This window comes from Lycium barbarum, chromosome 3 (assembly GCF_019175385.1).
Source record: "Lycium barbarum isolate Lr01 chromosome 3, ASM1917538v2, whole genome shotgun sequence".
Classification (NCBI taxonomy): domain Eukaryota; kingdom Viridiplantae; phylum Streptophyta; class Magnoliopsida; order Solanales; family Solanaceae; genus Lycium; species Lycium barbarum.
Genome location: NC_083339.1, coordinates 116,533,836 through 116,553,078, shown reverse-complemented (window position 1 = coordinate 116,553,078; position 19,243 = coordinate 116,533,836). Strand labels below are relative to the sequence as shown.

General features: G+C 35.2%; 1 protein-coding gene across 1 annotated transcript; it reads right to left on the bottom strand.

Moving 5' to 3' along the window:
* Window positions 1-10,174: 10,174 nt before the first annotated feature.
* Window positions 10,175-15,475, bottom strand: LOC132631950 (uncharacterized). The gene is made up of 2 exons (XM_060347711.1): window positions 15,108-15,475; window positions 10,175-11,851 (listed from the first exon to the last, which is right to left on the bottom strand). Exons 1-2 carry the CDS (start codon window positions 15,198-15,200, stop codon window positions 10,523-10,525), a joined length of 1,422 nt encoding a protein of 473 aa, XP_060203694.1. The 5' UTR covers window positions 15,201-15,475; the 3' UTR covers window positions 10,175-10,522.
* Between the last annotated feature and the right edge of the window lie 3,768 nt (window positions 15,476-19,243).

Below are 19,243 nucleotides of genomic sequence, written 5' to 3'. Positions count from 1 at the left end.
ATTGAACCGCTCTGATACCACTTCTGTCACGACCCAACCCCGTAGGCCGTGACTAGTGTCCGAAGTGGACACTCATATCACCTGTTAACCATAATCTTTTATAACCAGCATATTATGAACTTATTTGTATAAAAAAGACAGGACGTTATTCTAAAGCTGTCACAATTCTGTATGTCGTAGGCACCTGTCTCATGAGGAGTTACGATCTTCAACAACAACATATATATGTTTACGCAAGCCGACAAGGCTGCCACTACACGCAACATCCCAAACATATATATATATACAAGCCGACAAGGCTGCCATTACGAATGGGTACGCCCCAAACATAAGTCATATTTATACAATGCAACAACAACTTTATACAGACCCACACATGTGTCCACAGACCTCTAAGAGTAATGACAGTATCATATGACGGGACAGGGCCCCGCCGTACCCCAAATAAACACATACATATACAACAAAAGGGAGTTATACCATAAGCTAGGCTCCGGAACAAAGGAGCACTTCAAAGTAGCTGAATAGGTATCCTAGGCTAGCGGATCTCCGAAACGAGCGTCTGTACCTGCGAGCATGAACGCAGCCCCCCGAAGAAAAGGGGGTCAGTACGGAATATGTACTGAGCATGTAAAGCATGAAATATAGTAGTAGACTCATACTCAGACAAGGTGTGTAGGACCCAATGCAACAAACAGAATTTCATAACACTTGCCTTTGAACATATTTCATCTGTATCGTTCTCATATCAATATCAATATAGAGTTTTGTAACCAAGGCTGAATAATCATTCTGTATATAAAATATATAACGTGTCCCGGCCCTTTAGTGAGGGACTCGGTAATTATAATCATAGCATCATAACATAAACATATACGTGTCCCGGTCCTCTAGTGAGGGACTCGGTAATAAGGAATATATGCCCTCCTGGCCGCCATCTCCATATCATCATGTCATCATATCATCATCATATCATCATATCATCATATCATCATATATATATAACGTGTCCCGGCCCTCTAGTGAGGGGCTCGGTGAGTAATATAGTAAATATGCGCACGAAAACGTGTCCTGGCCCGGGACTCAGTGAAGGATATAGCGGTAAGCACGAGCAGAATAATAAGCAACCACATATATGCAATTCATCTTTTGAGACTCAATAGATAAGTAACTAACCAGCTCTAAAGTGTCAGGATAATAATCATATTCAGTTCTTTTTAAATCTCATTACAAGTTATAGCAAGGAACGTTTCAGATTTCATGTACATGTATCAATTTGACATGGTGTAACTTTTGATAGTCAAGTATGCCTTTAATTATGCAATTCTTTAAAAGTAGGAACTTCTATACATCATTCATTAGTCAATCATATAGTAGGCTCGTGACCATAACATTACGGAATGAATAGCATCATAAGTCATGCTTGGAACTAGAGAGTAGAATTTACCCCAAGGTTCATATCATTTCTTACTTACGTCTAGGACATGCCAAAAGAAAGAAGGAATAGGCTTTACATACCTTTAGCGTTTAGTCGTATTATAACTTGTACTTGCTGCCCAATAGTACTTATCCTATATCAAGATATCAAGAGCTACAATTAGTCTACGAGGGAATTCAATATGTATTTTAACGTTAACAATCCCTTTCCAACATTTAGACGACGTTTCGTTCGCATTCAAACCAACTAGTACTACAAGCTAATATTGTTAGTCATTCTTTCATGTATCAATCCGAACTTGTTTAAACATGACTTAAGGGAACTTTGGACAGTCCGTACATCATTTAAAACAGGCCCTTATCCACGGCCAAACAACACACACAACATTACCATTTTCGCTTCGCAATTTTCCAACTTCAACTACAACGACAACAACACGTTTACAACATTACTTATATGATTATTGGAACTGTTTTAGCATCATATTAACTCTTACAACAGCCCACAAACCATTTCAATTTCAACTTGAATCATTAAACTTCACTTTCACTATACGTTCATAACAATAACCAACATTCAACATACACTAATTCACTCCTAACATTAAAACAGTCCACGGTTTGGACTGTTTTCCCCCTTCAACATGATTCATTTCTTTAACACCTCAATTCACATATTCATAATGCATACAATACACCACAATGTCCATAACAACAGCAATCAAAACATGACACAAAACAGTCCATAAATTCTTCTAAAACAGCCCCCTACACGGCTTCAACACAACCACGACAACTTCATGATTTTCATCCATTTATCCACACTACAACACATTCAATTCCTTCCCAATACATGTACAAGAAGATTAAGCATGATTCCATTTAAGTCTACAACACACGACCCACTTCAACTTCAAGAAAAACAGTCCAATACCAACATGCAATATCAGAAACATACTTCTACAATCTTTGTTCATTTACATATGTTGACACACGTCCAACCCATCAACAATACATGCAAAATGAGACCAACATGGCTTCACCCAAGCTCACGGCTCACCTCAACTTCAACCACAACAACAAAACAACAACAACATGCACGAATTATACATTCAAATCATCATACAACACAAGAAAAATGATCATTCTTACATTGTAACTAAACACTTCAATCGGCTAGCCCTTCACTTTCACTTCTTGAATTTTAACACTTGCTCTTGCTATTCCAATGAATGCTACACGTTAATACACCTTTAGGGGAGTTAAATTGTCCAAGAAACTGATTTTTTTGGAGCAATTTGGAGGAGGGTGTTCTTGGCCAGCTTGTAGCCGAGAGCCTCTCTCTCTATCACTATATTTTCTACACTTTGAAATGTTGAAATGAGCTAGTTAGTTGATAGTGAATCAGCATTTTACCTTATATATGAGTTGCAAGAGTTGGACAAGTGTCCCACTCAATATTTGGGTCAAATATTCTTTGACCATCCCACTAAACTACACGGCCAACTATGGCTATTTTTAATGGACTGATTTAGTTTTCCAATCCCACTTAATAATCTAATCATGGTTAATTTAATCCCAATTATCCATTAATGCTTCTATGCCAAACGAAATTTGTAGGTAACTTATGACTTGAAACAAAATCGGAAGTTAAAGTCTCTACTTTGTATCTTAAAATAGTCTTGTCTTTAACTTGTCGCGTTTAGTTTAAAACGTCCCAAAGTATGAAAATATGGGGTATAACATCAACCCCGAGAGGAGTGGGGCTCACCAATAAGCTGATAACTGAGGTGATCCTACTGCGCAGGTGTATGCTCCTGAAAACCTGTATCTGCACCGTGAAGTGCAGGCCCCGGGCAAAAGGGACGTTAGTACATGGTGAATAGTACTAGTATGTAAAACCTGCTGAAATGAAGAACATGGCACAACATAGGTATAAGACATGAACTGAAACTGAATGTAACTTGAACATGAGCATGAAACGTGGGTAAAGTCTGAAAACAGTAAATCAATTGAAATACATGTATATAAAACTGCTTGTAACGTGGGGAATGCTATAGTATAACTGACAACATGATCTGGTACTTGCGTCCTACCAGCAGAACACTCACACCTTGATAGGGATATGAGATTTAAGTAATAATAAACATGTAAGGATCCAAACTGCATAATGAAGGTGTTGCCTCCTTGCTGACAACCCTTATCCTACTGTGGCTACGTAGTTTCAGGCTATCTGAGCCTTCTCGGTTAACTAAGCAAATCCCAAAAACATGAACATGATATAGTTGGCTAAGAAGCCCATGATTTTTGTGAAATAACTTGTAATCATGATTTTACGAAATAACTTGTAACATGGTTTCATGAAATATCTTGTAATATGGTTTCATAAGATAACTTGTCATAGTCTTGCAAACATGTTCTTGATTCATGAGTAATAACAATAGTTCATAATTATATATATATAATTGACTTGAAAACATGCTTGTAACTTGCTAGATAAAATCATAAAGTTTCATATAAATATAATGAGAACACATGAGAAAGAATTCATGATTCATGGATTAAGCTAGGGTTCCTAATAACCGTAATGGAAGATTAGGAATACAATAACGAATATAGATACAAAATTCATGTACATAAATACATAAATACGGGCTACCAATATGTTGGGTTTAATGCCCTAGGATTTGAACTTCATGGATATCAAGAAACAGAGCATGGGGAAGAACGTAGAGATTCCCACATGTGGATGGAAGTTCTACATATCTTAATTGCTCCAAAACTTGAATTAAAGACTTGAATTTTGGAGAAGATTTACTAAATCTTGATTCTTGAACCTTGAGATGGGTTTTCTTGAAAACCCTAGATTAGGAACAATGATTTCTTGATTAGATTATTAGAGTATATATTAGAATTGAGTTGGAATAATTAGAGTAGGCTTACCTTGGTGTTCTTGATGATGGAAGAGGGTAGGAGGTCGTTCTAGGGCTTGAAGGAATGAAAAATAATGATTTGAACTGATATGGACGAATATATACTGTTCTGGAAAAATTAAATTTTACACTCAGTTAAAAACTGGCCGTATTTTGAAATACGGTCCGTATTCCGTATGGACTGCACTGTGTCTCTTCAGTCAAAATGGCCATAACTCTTTGCACAGATGTCTGTTTGACCCCCATAATATACCGTTGGGAAGGTATTTCAAAGATCTACAACTTTCATCAAGGAAGTTTTCCAAAATTCAAAATAAGTATTGAAATAAGGGTCGTATTTCAAAATACGGTCCGTATTTAACGATGTAACCTCTAAGTGTCAAATTCCAGAATGCTCAGAAATCTTTGGTACTAGTTTACGACTTGAAATACGGGTCATATACTGAAATATGATCACTGTTCATGGGTGTAAACCACCATCTTACAACTGAAGAGGAAATTTCAAATTCCCATATTCTTTATCTGGTTTTTTAAGTCTAGGATCATGGTCAAAGCTTAGGTTAAAGGTACGGGGTGTTACAGTATCACTGCATGGCGTTGCATTCATCTCATATTAACATATGGCTTGTATTAGACTTGTTGGTTGATCTTGGTGATACGCGTACTTAATAGTGGTACTTAAGATTGTGTTTTGGACTTATAGTGGATTTTGAGGTGATATACTAGACTTGGTAATTTGGTACTGGATTTGATACTTTGGACTGTGTTAAGTTATATTTGATTGTGAGCATGTCTACATTTTTAGTCTCTTTCTTATGCATATGTTATCTAACTATTGTCGGCCTATAATACCTATTCAGTACGTGTGGTTGTACTGATTCTACCTTGCTACATTCTTTTCTGAGTGCAGAGTTCGTGACCGGTTCGACTTCCTCGCTTCGTGGCTGAGTCCCGACGCTGTTTGACGAGCATTCTAGGGTGAGCACTTGGATGGATTCGCTGCCCGAATGATTCCTATCTATTTTTGTCTTTATATTCTATCATTTAGACAGCTATTTATGGATGTTGAGACTTGTATTTCCTAGACATTATGTAGTGGCTCTTGTACTATTCAGACCAGATTTTGGGATTTTATGTATCTTCCGCATTTATTATATTTATCTATTTATGTTAGTCTTATTATGTAATTCTGGGTAATTGGATTTATATTATTTATTGTTTGGTTGTGAATAAGGGATGAGTTCACCTACCGAGGTGGAAAATGGTAGCTGCCCCCATTGGGGCGTGATTGGGGCGTGACGTAGTGTTTATCAAGTTTCAATAGAGTTTCAATCAACCCATACAACTTATTAAAAGGAAAATTATTTTGTTTTGTAAAATTTATATAACTAGATTGCATGTAATCTCCCCTCCACGCAGTTTAATTAGGTCAAATGTTTGTTTTATTTGTCTTAATTATTTTTATATTTTGTCAATGATGATTTTAATTTATATATTCTTTTTTAAAATAAAAGCTGAAATTCAATTCCCTTTTTGGTATGCTAAAGTCTATATTATAGTTGTAATTGTCAGATTCCTTTATTCTAGTTCATTTGTTTGTATATCACGTGTTCTTTTACTTTAATTAAGTGGATACATAAGGTTGCATATGTATATCAGTTATGGCTAGTAAAATGATAAGAAGCTATAATTTAATTTAACCCTTTACTATATGATTATATGTATTCTATCTCTAATTGTATATTATAAGTTTTTTTAGTATATCACAATTGTAGATGTCAGATACCGTCTATTCTAATTCATTTGTATATTACAAGATCTTTATGTAGATATCTCAGCACATGGTTGCATACTAATATGTACATCAATCATGTTCAGTAATTTGACAAGAAGTTTTAATTGAACCTTTTACTAGAATGATTAAGAGCCCGTTTGGATTGGCTTATAAGTTGCCTATAAGCTGTTTCAGTTTTTTTGAGTGTTTAGCTGGTCAACTTAAAGTCATTTTGTGCTTAACATAAGCCCAAAAAATTAATTGAGTTTGTTTTGCTTAACTTAAAAAAAGCAGCTTATAAGCTGAAAACAGCTTATAAGCCAAAAAAAATAAGTTGGACTACACCAACTTATTTTTTTTTGGCTTAGCTTATAAGTTGTTTCCAGCTTATAAGCTGCTTTTTTTAAGCCCATCCAAACAGGCTCTAAGTGTATTGCATATCTAATTGAATATTATTATTTTTAAGTATATTACAGTATTGATGTGAGATTCCTTTATTATGTCTCACTTAATGTATATCACATGTTTTTTTTTTGGTAATTTATCACATGTTTTTTACTTGTATTATGTGAATACTGTATCCGATTGCATACCAATATGTATATCAATTGTGTTCAATAAATTGATAAAAAATGATTCAGTTTGACCTTTTATTATAGAGTGATTAGGTGTACTAAAGAGCACCTGTACCCACGAAAAAAAAAATGTAATCAGTGAAGGCGAGGTGATTGATACTAGGTCCATGGTTACTCATGTCGTGACAAATGAAGTTTTCCTTATTAGTCAAGTCATTAAGTTTTCTAGAAAAAAATTCAGCATATAAAATAAAAAAGTAGGTGAAGTAGCTCTTTCAGACTTAAAAAAGACTTGTCTGCGACATGTCTATAGATCATGTCAATCCAAATTTTATAGAATCTCATTTTCCTCATCAACATACAAAGATAGGTCCAAGACACTCTATCATAAATCTTAGCCATATCAAACTTAAAATCGCATTTCTTTTCTAATCCGTTTTGCTAATGTATACCATAAGTATAGTCTCAGCAATATATCTTCCTTTAACAAACCCACTATGATTACTACTAATGAGTTTAGGAAGGATCTATTAAGTTTGGAGTGAAGCACCTTAGCAAAGAGTTTGTTAATCACATTACACAGGCTAATGGACATGATATCAGAGAAACTTTATGGAGAAAGTACATTTGGGAGCATCAACATACAAGCTTGAGTGATGATACTAAGGCAGATTAGCTTCACAGAAAAAAGCTCTAATAGCTCACAAGCGTGACCTACAATCCATAAGGAGGTTTGGAAGAAGTGGACAGTGAAGTTATCAGTGTTGGAGACTATCTGAATCCATGCTCTTAATACAATCCTTTTCTTTATTTCCTTTTTTGGTAGTAGAGATAGCAATACAGGACATCACAAGTTCAAGCCGTGGAAACAGTCTCTTGCAGAAATGTAGGGTAAGGCTGCGTACAATAGACCCTCATGGTCTGACCCTTTCCCGGAACACGCGCATAGCGGGAGCTTAGTGCACCAGTCTGCTCTTTTTTAGTAGAGATAGCAATAAGCTCATTATTAGCTTCTTCAGACGTCAGAGCAGTAAAATTATTCAATTGAAAGACGTCATTGTATTCAAGGGCCTGACAGCAAAGGCTCTCGGAGTAGCTTACTACAGCATCAGTCACCTCTTTAATATATTCTCAACCCTCTGGTAATACTCATTTTGAATTCTATTGATGTTGAGTCTACTCCTTCTTTCTTTAATAGCACTATGGAAGAAGACACTATCAAAATCACTCTCAGTAAAACATTTGACTCTTGTTTTCTCTCTGAATTAACTCATGAAGATTAAGGAACTGAATGTATTGAGCATTATTCCTATTCAGGCTAGTTCTGTCACCTCAGTACTATCCCTTACCATTAGCAGTTCTTGGTTGACAATCTCCTTCCAGTCTAGTAGACTCAACAAATATATATTTATTCCCAAATGCCTCTCTAGACCAAGTGCTCAGTTTGAAAGCAGTCTTCTTAAGCTTTTGGTGAAGAATTCACATGAGGTTACCATGATAGGTATCATCCTATATGCCTTTAACTACCCTTTAAGAATCTTCATATGTTTGGACCAGAAATTAAGGAAGTTGATGTACTTCACATCCCCACACTACTTTTCTCAAAACCAATTAAGAGGGGAGCAATATGAATTTGAAACCAATTAAGAGGGGATGAATCCTGAAGTTGAAATCACTACAAGCAAACTTCAAGCTATTGTCTCCTGAAATTGCAACCTTTACAAGTGAATTTCAGGACACTGTGTCCTGAAATTCGAATCACGACAACTAAAACTTCAGACGTTGTTGTGAAGTTGGAACCACTACATATTAAACCTCAGGATACTATATCCTGAAGTTTCATACTATTATAAATGAACTTCAGTTGATTGTCCTGAAGTTCAAAGTAATATTACTAAATTGCAGGATATTGTTTCCTTAATTCCATGAGATTTCTGAATTACTCCTAATGCTTTGAAAGCCAATCCCAAATTTATTTATTCAGTTAATAGAAAATTGGTATTATTAAACTTGTACAATTTCAAAAGTTACAACAATTACCGCTGACTTGTCTGATTCTTCAAAGATATTGCTTTCTCGATTAAACAAATAACAGTAGTTCCATATCCATATATTCTTACAATAAATTGATAGCAATATGCTTTAAACCACACTCATCCTGTTCTTGTAATGGGCTTTGCATCACAGAATGAGTAGAGTTCATAGTGAGAAACGTTCACTTTCTTTTACCTTAATTAACAATCCTCAATCATCTCGGTAATCGCTTATGATAGTTATTTTCTTGCATACGAGTCTCTTCTCCACGGAATTGATAGACTCGTGGTTTGAGAGCTATAATGACAGGAGGCTTTACTTTGAATAGCAAGACAAAATATGGCCAGGCCAGGTACTACTGATCCTCCCAAGTCCCACCAAAAATGAAAGGAAAAGGAAGCTGCGGCCGTCATAGCACTACCAAAAGAAACTTATATAGTGTGACTACAGGAAAAATCTTAGATTTCAAACTACATGTACTCGTACCTGGCCGCAAGAGATGTTATGTTTCTTGTCATGGGTGTTTGGCTTTTACAATCCTTTCTCTGGCAAAACTATCCAACTTCCTCTTCTTAAACTTAAAGACCATAACCCTAGCCTTGACGTGTATCGAAAAAGTAATTCTGGCCAAAAAGTTCTTCAACCAGCCCGGATGATTTTGAGGCTGTGGCTTCATGATATTGCTCTTGAGTTGGCTATCCTAAAAATGGTGCTAAATCCTCAACTTTCTTTGTTAGTAGTAGCAGTGCGTGTCCCTCGTTTTCAACTAATTTTTGTGATGTCTATGGGTGTGTTTTGGTACGACGGAAAATGTTTTCTCAAATAATATGTGATTTTTCTACTCATTTTCTTGTATTTGGTAAGCAAATTGAAAAATGTCATTTTTAAGAGGATTTACATATATTAAAGCAAAACGCTATGAGGTTTATTATATAAAATCATTATCGTTATCTTCTGAATAAGGAGTGCAGAAATTCAGTTTTCACTCCATTTTAAGTTGCCAAATCTAAGTTAATTACTACTACTAAGACTTTGATCTAAAAAAGAATTCAAATCCAAATTCGCATCCATTTTATGTAATAAGTCATTAATGCTTGCATTAGGAGGCTGTCCACACACTCCTATGGGTGCGGCCCTTTTTTCGGATCCTGTTAACGCGGGATGCTTTGTGCACCGGAGTGCCTTTTTGCCTTTTTTCTTCTATGAGGTAACTCTGATAATTTCCTTACAACTATGGCATTACGGTATTCTTAATATTTTCTATAAACAAAAGACTAGAAAGTTAAATTCCTAAACGTAATACTCCCATTTCATTTTCTATAAGGAATGCATCCAAGCCCAGAAGTCAGAACAAAGTATGGTTTTTTCCTTTTTCCAAGTTAAACACCAAGAAGCTAGATTACCAATCTTCTGGAAAACTATAGCATAATAACTTTGATACCATAAAAAAGTGGAAGTGAAAAATTCTCAGGTCTAACATCTCAATTTTAAGGAAATATCATTTACATCTCTTTTCAAACATATTCTATTATTGTATACAAAAGTCCTTTATTCAAAGGAGTATTTTCAGGTGAGTATCTGCGCACCAAACACCAATTACTGATGCATGATGTGTAACAAGTCCAACTCCAGTTTTAAAACTAAGTTTGCAATCTTCTTTGCAGTTAGAATTCTATGTCTCAAAATTGCATTCCCAGCTTATATTATCAGAAGCAGTAACATCGGTATGTGTAACATTGATATCCAACATAAACTTTTAGTCTCAGGCATTAGCTGACTCCTGGCTGCAACACAGGAAAGAAAGTCCAGTTGTTTTGAATACCTGATTCCTTCCCTGCAGCCTTGTCACTTGTCCACCACTCACAGTCAACACTGTCCTTCTCCAAGACTTCTATTTTCACATTGTCAAAATCAAAATCTTTGCTTGAACCAAATGTAATATTCCGGTGCTTTCGCTGACATTGATCTTCGCCGCTTTCTGAAGCTTTCCCAGGCAATTCATCTGCTTTTTCTTCGACTATAGAGCTACTACTTTCCATTTCGTTGGATAACAAATTGGAAGGGGCAGGGACATCCCTTGGCAGAGTGTGTTGCGAATGTGGCATGACGGGCTCCTTTTCTCTGCAACTTGGGACATCTTCCCCAGTTAATTCAAATGAAACTCTGTGATCAATTACACCTTCCTCAATTTCAGATCCATTATCAGAATTGGCAAGAGATGCTACCTCGGAGATTTGGTTCTCCAAAAGGTAACTATCTCGGGAAGGAGGTTCCCCACCATTTGGAGTCACAGTACCAGAGCCTAGCCTTGAAATCCCACCGTTCGGGGTCTGAGTTCCAGAGCCCAGCCTAGAGCCCCAGCCACTCGGTGTCAACGATCCTGAGCCAACTCTTGAACCCCATTTACGAGTGGAGAAATGTTCATAACCAAGAAATCTTGGAGGTTCCCCCTTACTGAACTCAATTATAGGGCATTTGCCAGGGAAAGGTGAGGAGGTGCCAGAATTTGATACTACTGAACCTGGAGATATTAGATTACTACGTGGACTTCCTGGATCTTGATAAGGCACAAACTCATACTGGGACAACGGGAACTTATAATTGGACCCACTATATCTTCTATTGCGGGCTAGTGATGATGTCAAAAGCTGCGCAAAAGGCACGTCTGGTGAAGGTGGTGTTGTCATATGCGCTGGTTCAGGTGGGGGAGTAAAATTAGCTGTAGAAGGTTCAGTAGTAAAGGTAGAAAAAACAGGTGGGGAAACTAACTGTGTTTCATGAGCATAGGGACCAATTGCAAAAATAGATGCAGTCCCACCGGGAGAATATGCATTAATAGAGAGGGATTTGACAGAGACTAATCCAGCGGGTGTCTGGGTAGCAGAAGGAGGATCAGACGGAAGAAAGGATGCAGGAGAAGAGGGAGGAGCTATAAAGGGAATTACAATGGTGGCCGAGTGGTTTGGATTTTCAGTAACTGGAACAGAAGGTCCAGGTGCTGCAGGTTCAGGAACAAGGACGGCATGACCAATTCGTTTGCTGTGCTTGTTAGAACCAAAACACCAGTATAGACTCCAGCAACTTCCCCATCTTCTCTTCTGAAACCAAAAAAGTAAGTTTGTGAATAATAAATCTTCAAAGGACAATTATGAGCATAATTTTACACTTTTAGACAACTGTAAGACTCAGCATTATAACAAGCCCATTAAGATCCATATTATTAAAGCAAAATGAGAAGGCAAGGGAAGACGAATACAAGCAGAACTTCAAACATGAAATTCGATAAATTTCACATGCTTCAATCTTCAAAGGAAAAAGACAAGGAGACTCCCAAACTTTAGAAAACTCTGATACTCAATGTTATAACAAGCCCATATATCCTTGCTAGTAAAATCATCTTGGAACTTTAATCCACTTAATAAGCATCACACATATGTATTACATTGAAATCATAAGTCAGCACAAGAATCTGCAATATTAACTGTTCAATGGTGAACAGACCAAACCTACAAGGTCAAAATATAGAGTTGGTGATGCATAGATATTCAAAGTGTACATGCTATCTAGAGACAGAAACAACTAAATTTTTGTCTTGAGGTTGTTAGCATAATATCATTCTCGAGTTTGAAGTCTTCTTACTTGTCTTAATTGCCTACTTCAACCATAGTTTACAGAGAAAATTAGTACCATCAATCACGGTTTTATAAAATCTCTTGCAGCACCAAGTTCCTATGCCTAGCAAATACTCGAATTAACGGGAAAAAATGAATAAAAGAATTAACGAAAGGAAGAAGTAGTTTTACTCTCACTTATTCAGCATTCTGGGCTGCTTCAATTAGTGTTTGATCAGGTATGTAACCTATCAACTCCCAATCTCTCAGAAGATGATCTGATTATTAAGAATTCCATTTTGGTAGTTTCTTACATGAAGTTAAATTCAGAACACAGATTAAGATTTTCCGCTTTAGCCTGGTATATACCCAATAACCCAAACCATGACCAACATTTATTCGTCCATCAGACTCGGAACGAATCCATCTCTGCCTCAAGTAATGCTAGCTTTTCTCTGAATATCCGAACCCTACTTCATCTCTGAGAAATTATAGTCAGCATTAAAATATATGCCAAAAAGGCTTGTTAAAGATGGTAATAACTGGCTACAACCTATAGGTGTCCCAGAACTGCCCAAGTTACCGATTTTCCTGACTATAAACATCCTCTTCTGACTTTTTGACAATTCTATATACGTAAATTGGTAGAACCAGTATTCACAAAAAAAATACATCCTTTGGACATCAGAAATGACATCGGTGATAACTTCTAGTTCTCATAGCTCAAATAAGCTAGGGGACAAGAGGTACGCATCCGTCTCAAAAACACTATTGAATAGCACAACTTAAGTGCAAACATTTTCACAACGATGAAGCCTCATTTTCCTAATCCGAACTTGTATAAATTAAAAAAAAAGAATAAAAAGGTGCATATGCAAAGCCAATTGTCATATAGTTAGACATAGAACTATCAAGTAAAAAGCAAGCATACTCAACAAGAACTCAATCTGTTAATTGTAGAATAATAAGTCCAGTTATTTTGCTGGTACTTCAGTTTCAATTTTCTAGCAGCATAGAGACCTTTAGCCATAGAAAGAATTCTTGATGGAAAAAAGGAGCACCAATATCTCAGCTGAAAAGCTAACTAAATGCACAACCAAGGGACTAGAGTTTACTAACACCCACAAGATAGAAGAAGATCAAACGAATTTTAGTGGAACAGGAAAGCTGGTTACTCTACAACATTCAGAGAACTGCTATATTTTCAAAGTAGTTTAGTCCCAAAGAAAATCCTAATATACTACTTCTCTCCACAGACTCGGTTCATAAGTATTAGGCTCCAACCTCCAATAATGCATCAACTAGTCTCATTGCTCCCCGAAATTTCAGACACAAACTCTCACTTTCTATTGGCTGTTTCTAATCCCAAAAGGTGGGGTACATATCAGAAAGATGGAGAAGGAAACCTATACCTACAAGTATGCGTATACATCTCCTATTGAAACTTTACAAAAACATCACAGTAAACCATTTAATGCAATAGAATGTAATGAAACTGGCTCTATTCCCTAATTTCTGGAACATTGTATTAAACCTAATGATGCAGACAAAGCAGATTGATTCATTCCTCAACCCTCAATCTTCCTCCTATTTTATGGACATAGCTTGTAGATTTCAACAACTCCCCCCTGGAAGTTACAATGGTGACCCATATAATATCCTCTAGGCTAAAAGACGTGATTTCTTTATCAGATTAGTAATCAAAGCATTCAAATCAGAGACATGTTCCAAAGAGCAATAGGTCTTGTTAAACAAATCCGTAATCAAAGAGAATCCTCTTTTCTCCAGTCCTTCAACCAATTCCTTTATTAAAACCAGGTCCAAAATATGTTGTTTCTGTTGGATGCTATAGTATATTCTTTCATGGAAGTGCTCCCCTAGTTGACTATTGATCTGTATCACATGATCCACCAGCACTACAGCTGGTCACATGATAGGTGATGAACTAATAATCATGTAGAAGAAAAGGGAACTGCTTATTGCTTAAATGATTGTCAAAAAAGGCGACACGCAAACTGGAACCCAGATGCTCTGAAAAGGTCTTCACCTTTCTAGGCAACCCATCAGTTGATCTTAGCTAAAAAGTACTTGTTAATCTTACACACTCCACCACGCCTGAAGATTGTAGCAGAATCTCCCCTCCAAATTTCTCAATATTTTCCCTCCACATATTTGTCTATCCTCTAATCAGCTTCAATAAATAGAAATTATTTGTGACTAGCTTTTGCAGGCTACAGATTTACATAGGAAGCTTCAAAATCCAATATGGACTGAATTTTACATATCCAATCACAAAGATTAATATGGCTTGTCAATTATGATCGCTATCAATAATCATTTCTTCACCGCCTTCCTTTTCTTTATCCGATCTGTTTTTCTTTCTTGATGATTTCGGATCATCTTAATTAGCTGATAAACGTGATACCACTGAAATTCCACGATCAACCAAATCTCCAATCCAGTCCACAAAAAGATCTCAAACAATAATCAGTAACGACAAACTAAAGATTAGAAAAAAAAAAAAAAAGGCTTACAGCTTTCACCTTTAACTTTCACAAAAACAAGAACTTTGCATCAAATTATTATCAACCAAAAAAAAAAAAAAAGGATAAAAGTCACACAAAAATCATGAATACTGTGCACTCTCCACATTTTTTTTAAAAAAAAAACTTCATCATCCAGAACCTATAATTACATGTTACAGTACATACTATCGTAACAAATAGAGTACATAATAATATACCTGAACTGTAGATGGTTGAACTCTACTTTCTGCATTAACTATGGCCGTAGCAGCAGCATTTACAGTATCTACAGTATTCTGTACGCTACTCATGCTTTATCCTTCACCAAAAAAACATAAAACTACAAAAAAAATAATCAAGAATGATGAATTTTCCGGTGAACTCGATAAAGGAAAATTGCGAGATATTCGAAGAAGAACAAACACAATAATCGAGAAGAGACAGCGATTTAAGAAGAAAAAGAAGGTGAAAAAAGTTAATTAGAAATGAATGAAATCACGAAGAAAACAGAGTAGCGTCTCTCTCTCTCTCTCTCTAGCTGTTATTTTGTAATTATGTAGGGAAATGTGGGGTCAAAGAAACATTAAAGCAAAGATCTGTGGTATTATATTACGCAAACATGGGGAGGTGGGTGTGGATAATGTTTGCAAATTGGAATTATTAGTGAAGTTGAAGTGACCGAAATGTCCTTGGTTACGGTCGAATTTACAGCTTGTTTGGATGGGTTCTGTATTGTGTTCGGTTCAAATACAATATCGGTTTTGATTGTTGCTTTAATGTATCTTCTATAATACGTTGTATATTTTCGGGGTATACAAACAAAAGAAAGAATAAGAATACTTAAAACACACATGAGTTATATACTATGAAGGTATACAACATATCAATCGTATATCCAGAAAGTATAAAACGTACATACTAGCTATCATTAAATTTATCATTATGTAAGGACTTAAAGTCTCAAGATCGATTTGGTGTTATCGCGTCATTACCTTATTTATTTTTTATTTTGTTTATGCTTATTATCAAATATAATCATATTTTATTCTTTATCATATCTTTTTATGATAACTTTACACTGTATCGTACTTTTCTGGTAGGTTTGTTTTTCAAATTTGGTGTCTAACATTATGTAACGATAGAAAAAGATATAATCTATTCAAATATTATACTCATCAAAAGAATACAATACAACCATTACGATATAATACTATAAGGGGTCGTTTGGTACACGGTATAAATTTATTCTGGGATAAATTTATACCTTGTACCAACAAAGTATAAAGTGCATTCCAAACTTAAATATGGGATATCCATCTTATCTCATTAATCCTGAATTGTTTTATCCCATTTCCTAGATGGATAAATTAGTCCCAAGAGATGAGATAAATTAGTTCCAAAATTATAATCTAGAGATAATTTTATCTACGTACCAAACGACCCTAAATTATAAAACAATACGATCACCCAAACGCAGTGAATGAGGTGCTATTTCTGTAAGCGGCGCAAGATAGATAGGTTGGGCTATTAAGTATTAATGGAAAAACTGACGCCAGGGGTGCGCATTTATTGTTAGGGAGGGGATGTTGTTTTAGGTGACAGAAGAGTATGCGCATTGTACCACGGCGTGAAGGTTTTTACTCCGATCACGTGACCGTCGTGATCGATGAGTTGTTTTCTTCTTTCTTTTTTCTTTATGTTTCTTTGAGTTGTTTTAGCCAACTCACTTTTGAGATATCTCCATGAACATATGCGCCAAAAGAGGATGTCAGCACTTTATTTAATCTTAGTTGCTTGATTAGCTTCTTTTTTTTTTTTTTTTTTTTTGCTTTCATATACTGTAATAATTAAAGGAGTAAAAGGGTATAATTGAATAAAAAGATTCGATAAATTGGAATTTTAATTTGTGATGTTATTGTTATTGAATTGTTCCTTTTAAGATGCTTGCTTAGTTGAGTAAATCATTAAATATTCAACCATTAGCCACAATTAGCACATATTAATTGATATTACCAAATTACATTATTGCTCCTCATATGAAAAAAATATATATTCAAAGTTAACTTGTCTAAACACAATGATCATAATTCTAACTACTATTTTTTCTAAAAAAAAAATATATATACAATAGTTATAAACTATGCCTATACATTGTGGATCATAATTCATAATTAAAATATTTTTTTAAAAATAGAGTAATTTTCTTATTTCTCAACTAAGAAAACTGATAGTCCTTGTAAAATTTAAATTATATACACCGGAAGTAAAAAAAAATTACATTATCGCTCAACTTTAACATGTGATAGTATGTTCATTACTCCATTAGTTTTATCAGGCTATCATGTAAGTAGTTATCATAATTATTTTATTTTAGTTATCTTAAAAGGATCTGATTGTTTTAAAAATTATATTATGGATGTATAAATATCAAACTAACTAAAAAAAGGTGAAACGGAGAAAGTACTACATAATAACAGCAGTTCCTAGTGTTCTTAGTTTGTGGGGGTCGTAGCTACAGGTGCAGATCCACTTATAGAAGGAAGGAAAAAAAGGGGAGCATTATAACGAAAGGTAATACACGTGCGGGGAACCACACCTTTTGTTTGTTTTTTTCTTTTTAGATATGAGTTAGTTTTGGTGCTTTTCCAGGCCCTCGTGTGCCTGTTAAAGACAATGACCCCTCTTCTCCTATTTTCCCTTCTAAATTATCTCCCCTTTTTAAGTAATCTATACGTATTTCAGCCACTTTTGCACGGCTCTTTCCTTCTCCGCGTTATTCTTTCATACCCATTACGCTAAAAAAAAAAAAAAGAACAAAGCAAACAGTGCCTATTTGCCTTTTTCCTTGTCATGAAACGTGAAAGCTAAATGTCCATAATGAATGATTTTTTATTTTCTTAAAAACTTTCTATTGCTTAACTTTTAGTACTAACCTTTTTCACTACAACAAGTTAGCTTTATAGCTAGCCTTTTCAGCCAATTGACCTTTTCGTGTAATCCTTGCATTTTAACCATATCTTTTTTGTTAATGATAAAGATAATGATTGTTAATTAACTAGAGAAAAAGAATTACGGAAAACCGTCGTAGTGTGAGATGAATCCACTTCAACTTCAACAATAATCATTTCTATCCTTTTTGGATTCGTCTTCTATTAGCCCTCACCTCTCACTAGTACATAAGTAGATGTAGATATTAAATTAAACGGTTTTAGAGTTTAAGTTCTATGCATTGAGAGTATAAAAATAATATTTACACCGTCTTGTTACTTAAAAAGTAATTGCACGTGAATAATGTTAATTAGTAATCTATAATCTATGTTAAATAGTAATTTGTTATAACGAGTTATATTGATAGTGTAACTTATATCCATGGTTTTACGGCAAGATTTATATAATATTGGCTGCGTCGATTACTATGGAAACATTGCATTCGCCCTTACCGTGACATAAAAAGAAGGGGTGATAATTATAAGGTAATTGCACGTATCTTTATATAAAAATATTGGTTAATAGCCTAAATTGTTACAACAAGTTAAGTGTACCAATGGTGCAACAATTTCGCTATAGTATCAGTGTATATAACTTCAATCTATATAATTTTATAGTAAATTTATGAGTTTAGGTTATGTAACCGTCAATGTAAGAAATTCTTATATCGTCGATCGTTTGTAGCAAGTGATTTATGTTTTTTTAAGATGAGAAATCTCATATTTTGGGAAGATTTATATGTAAATAATATATGGGTGACTTGATAATGTAATTTGTTTTTTATAATAACAATATATGTAATTTAAACTCTAAGATTTAACAAACAAACAAAAAAACTCTAAAATTTATATATTGGCTTCGACGTCAACTACTACGGAAACATTGGATTCACTCCTGCCCTAAGGTGAAAAGAAGGGTGATCAAGATTTCAAGCAAGACCTAATTAAAAGTAGTTGCGTGACCTAAATTTGATGGTTAGAAAGCTGGAGTGATGAAAAAAGGTTATAGAGTTAATAGGCAAATAGGGGAGAAGGGGGTCCACGACAGCAAATGAAGAAGACGTCCCACCACCAATTGCAACATTATGGGGGTCGATATTTCCTCAAGAAAACACTGGCCTATCATGTCAAGCATATTTATCATCAATCAACTCCTTTCTTGTACTAAAAAAAGAACTCCTTTCTTGTGTGTGAAAACGGTTTATGTGTTTGGGTTTTTGAGAGTATGGGTAAATGGTCCTACAACACTAAAGCTTAGCCCAACATATCACATGTTCCAAGTAGGTGGCCGTTAGATCCCCCCAATTTAACCCCTTTCGTGTACATTTCTACTACTCTACAATCAATTTATCCCTTGACCAATTAAA

Excerpts from the sequence above, each read along its gene's own strand:
- LOC132631950 (XM_060347711.1), bottom strand. The coding sequence starts at position 15,200 with ATGAGTAGCGTACAGAATACTGTAGATACTGTAAATGCTGCTGCTACG. Across the intron at positions 11,852-15,107 it reads TTCAACCATCTACAGTTCAG|AAGAGAAGATGGGGAAGTTG; the intron begins GTATATTATTAT and ends TTTTGGTTTCAG.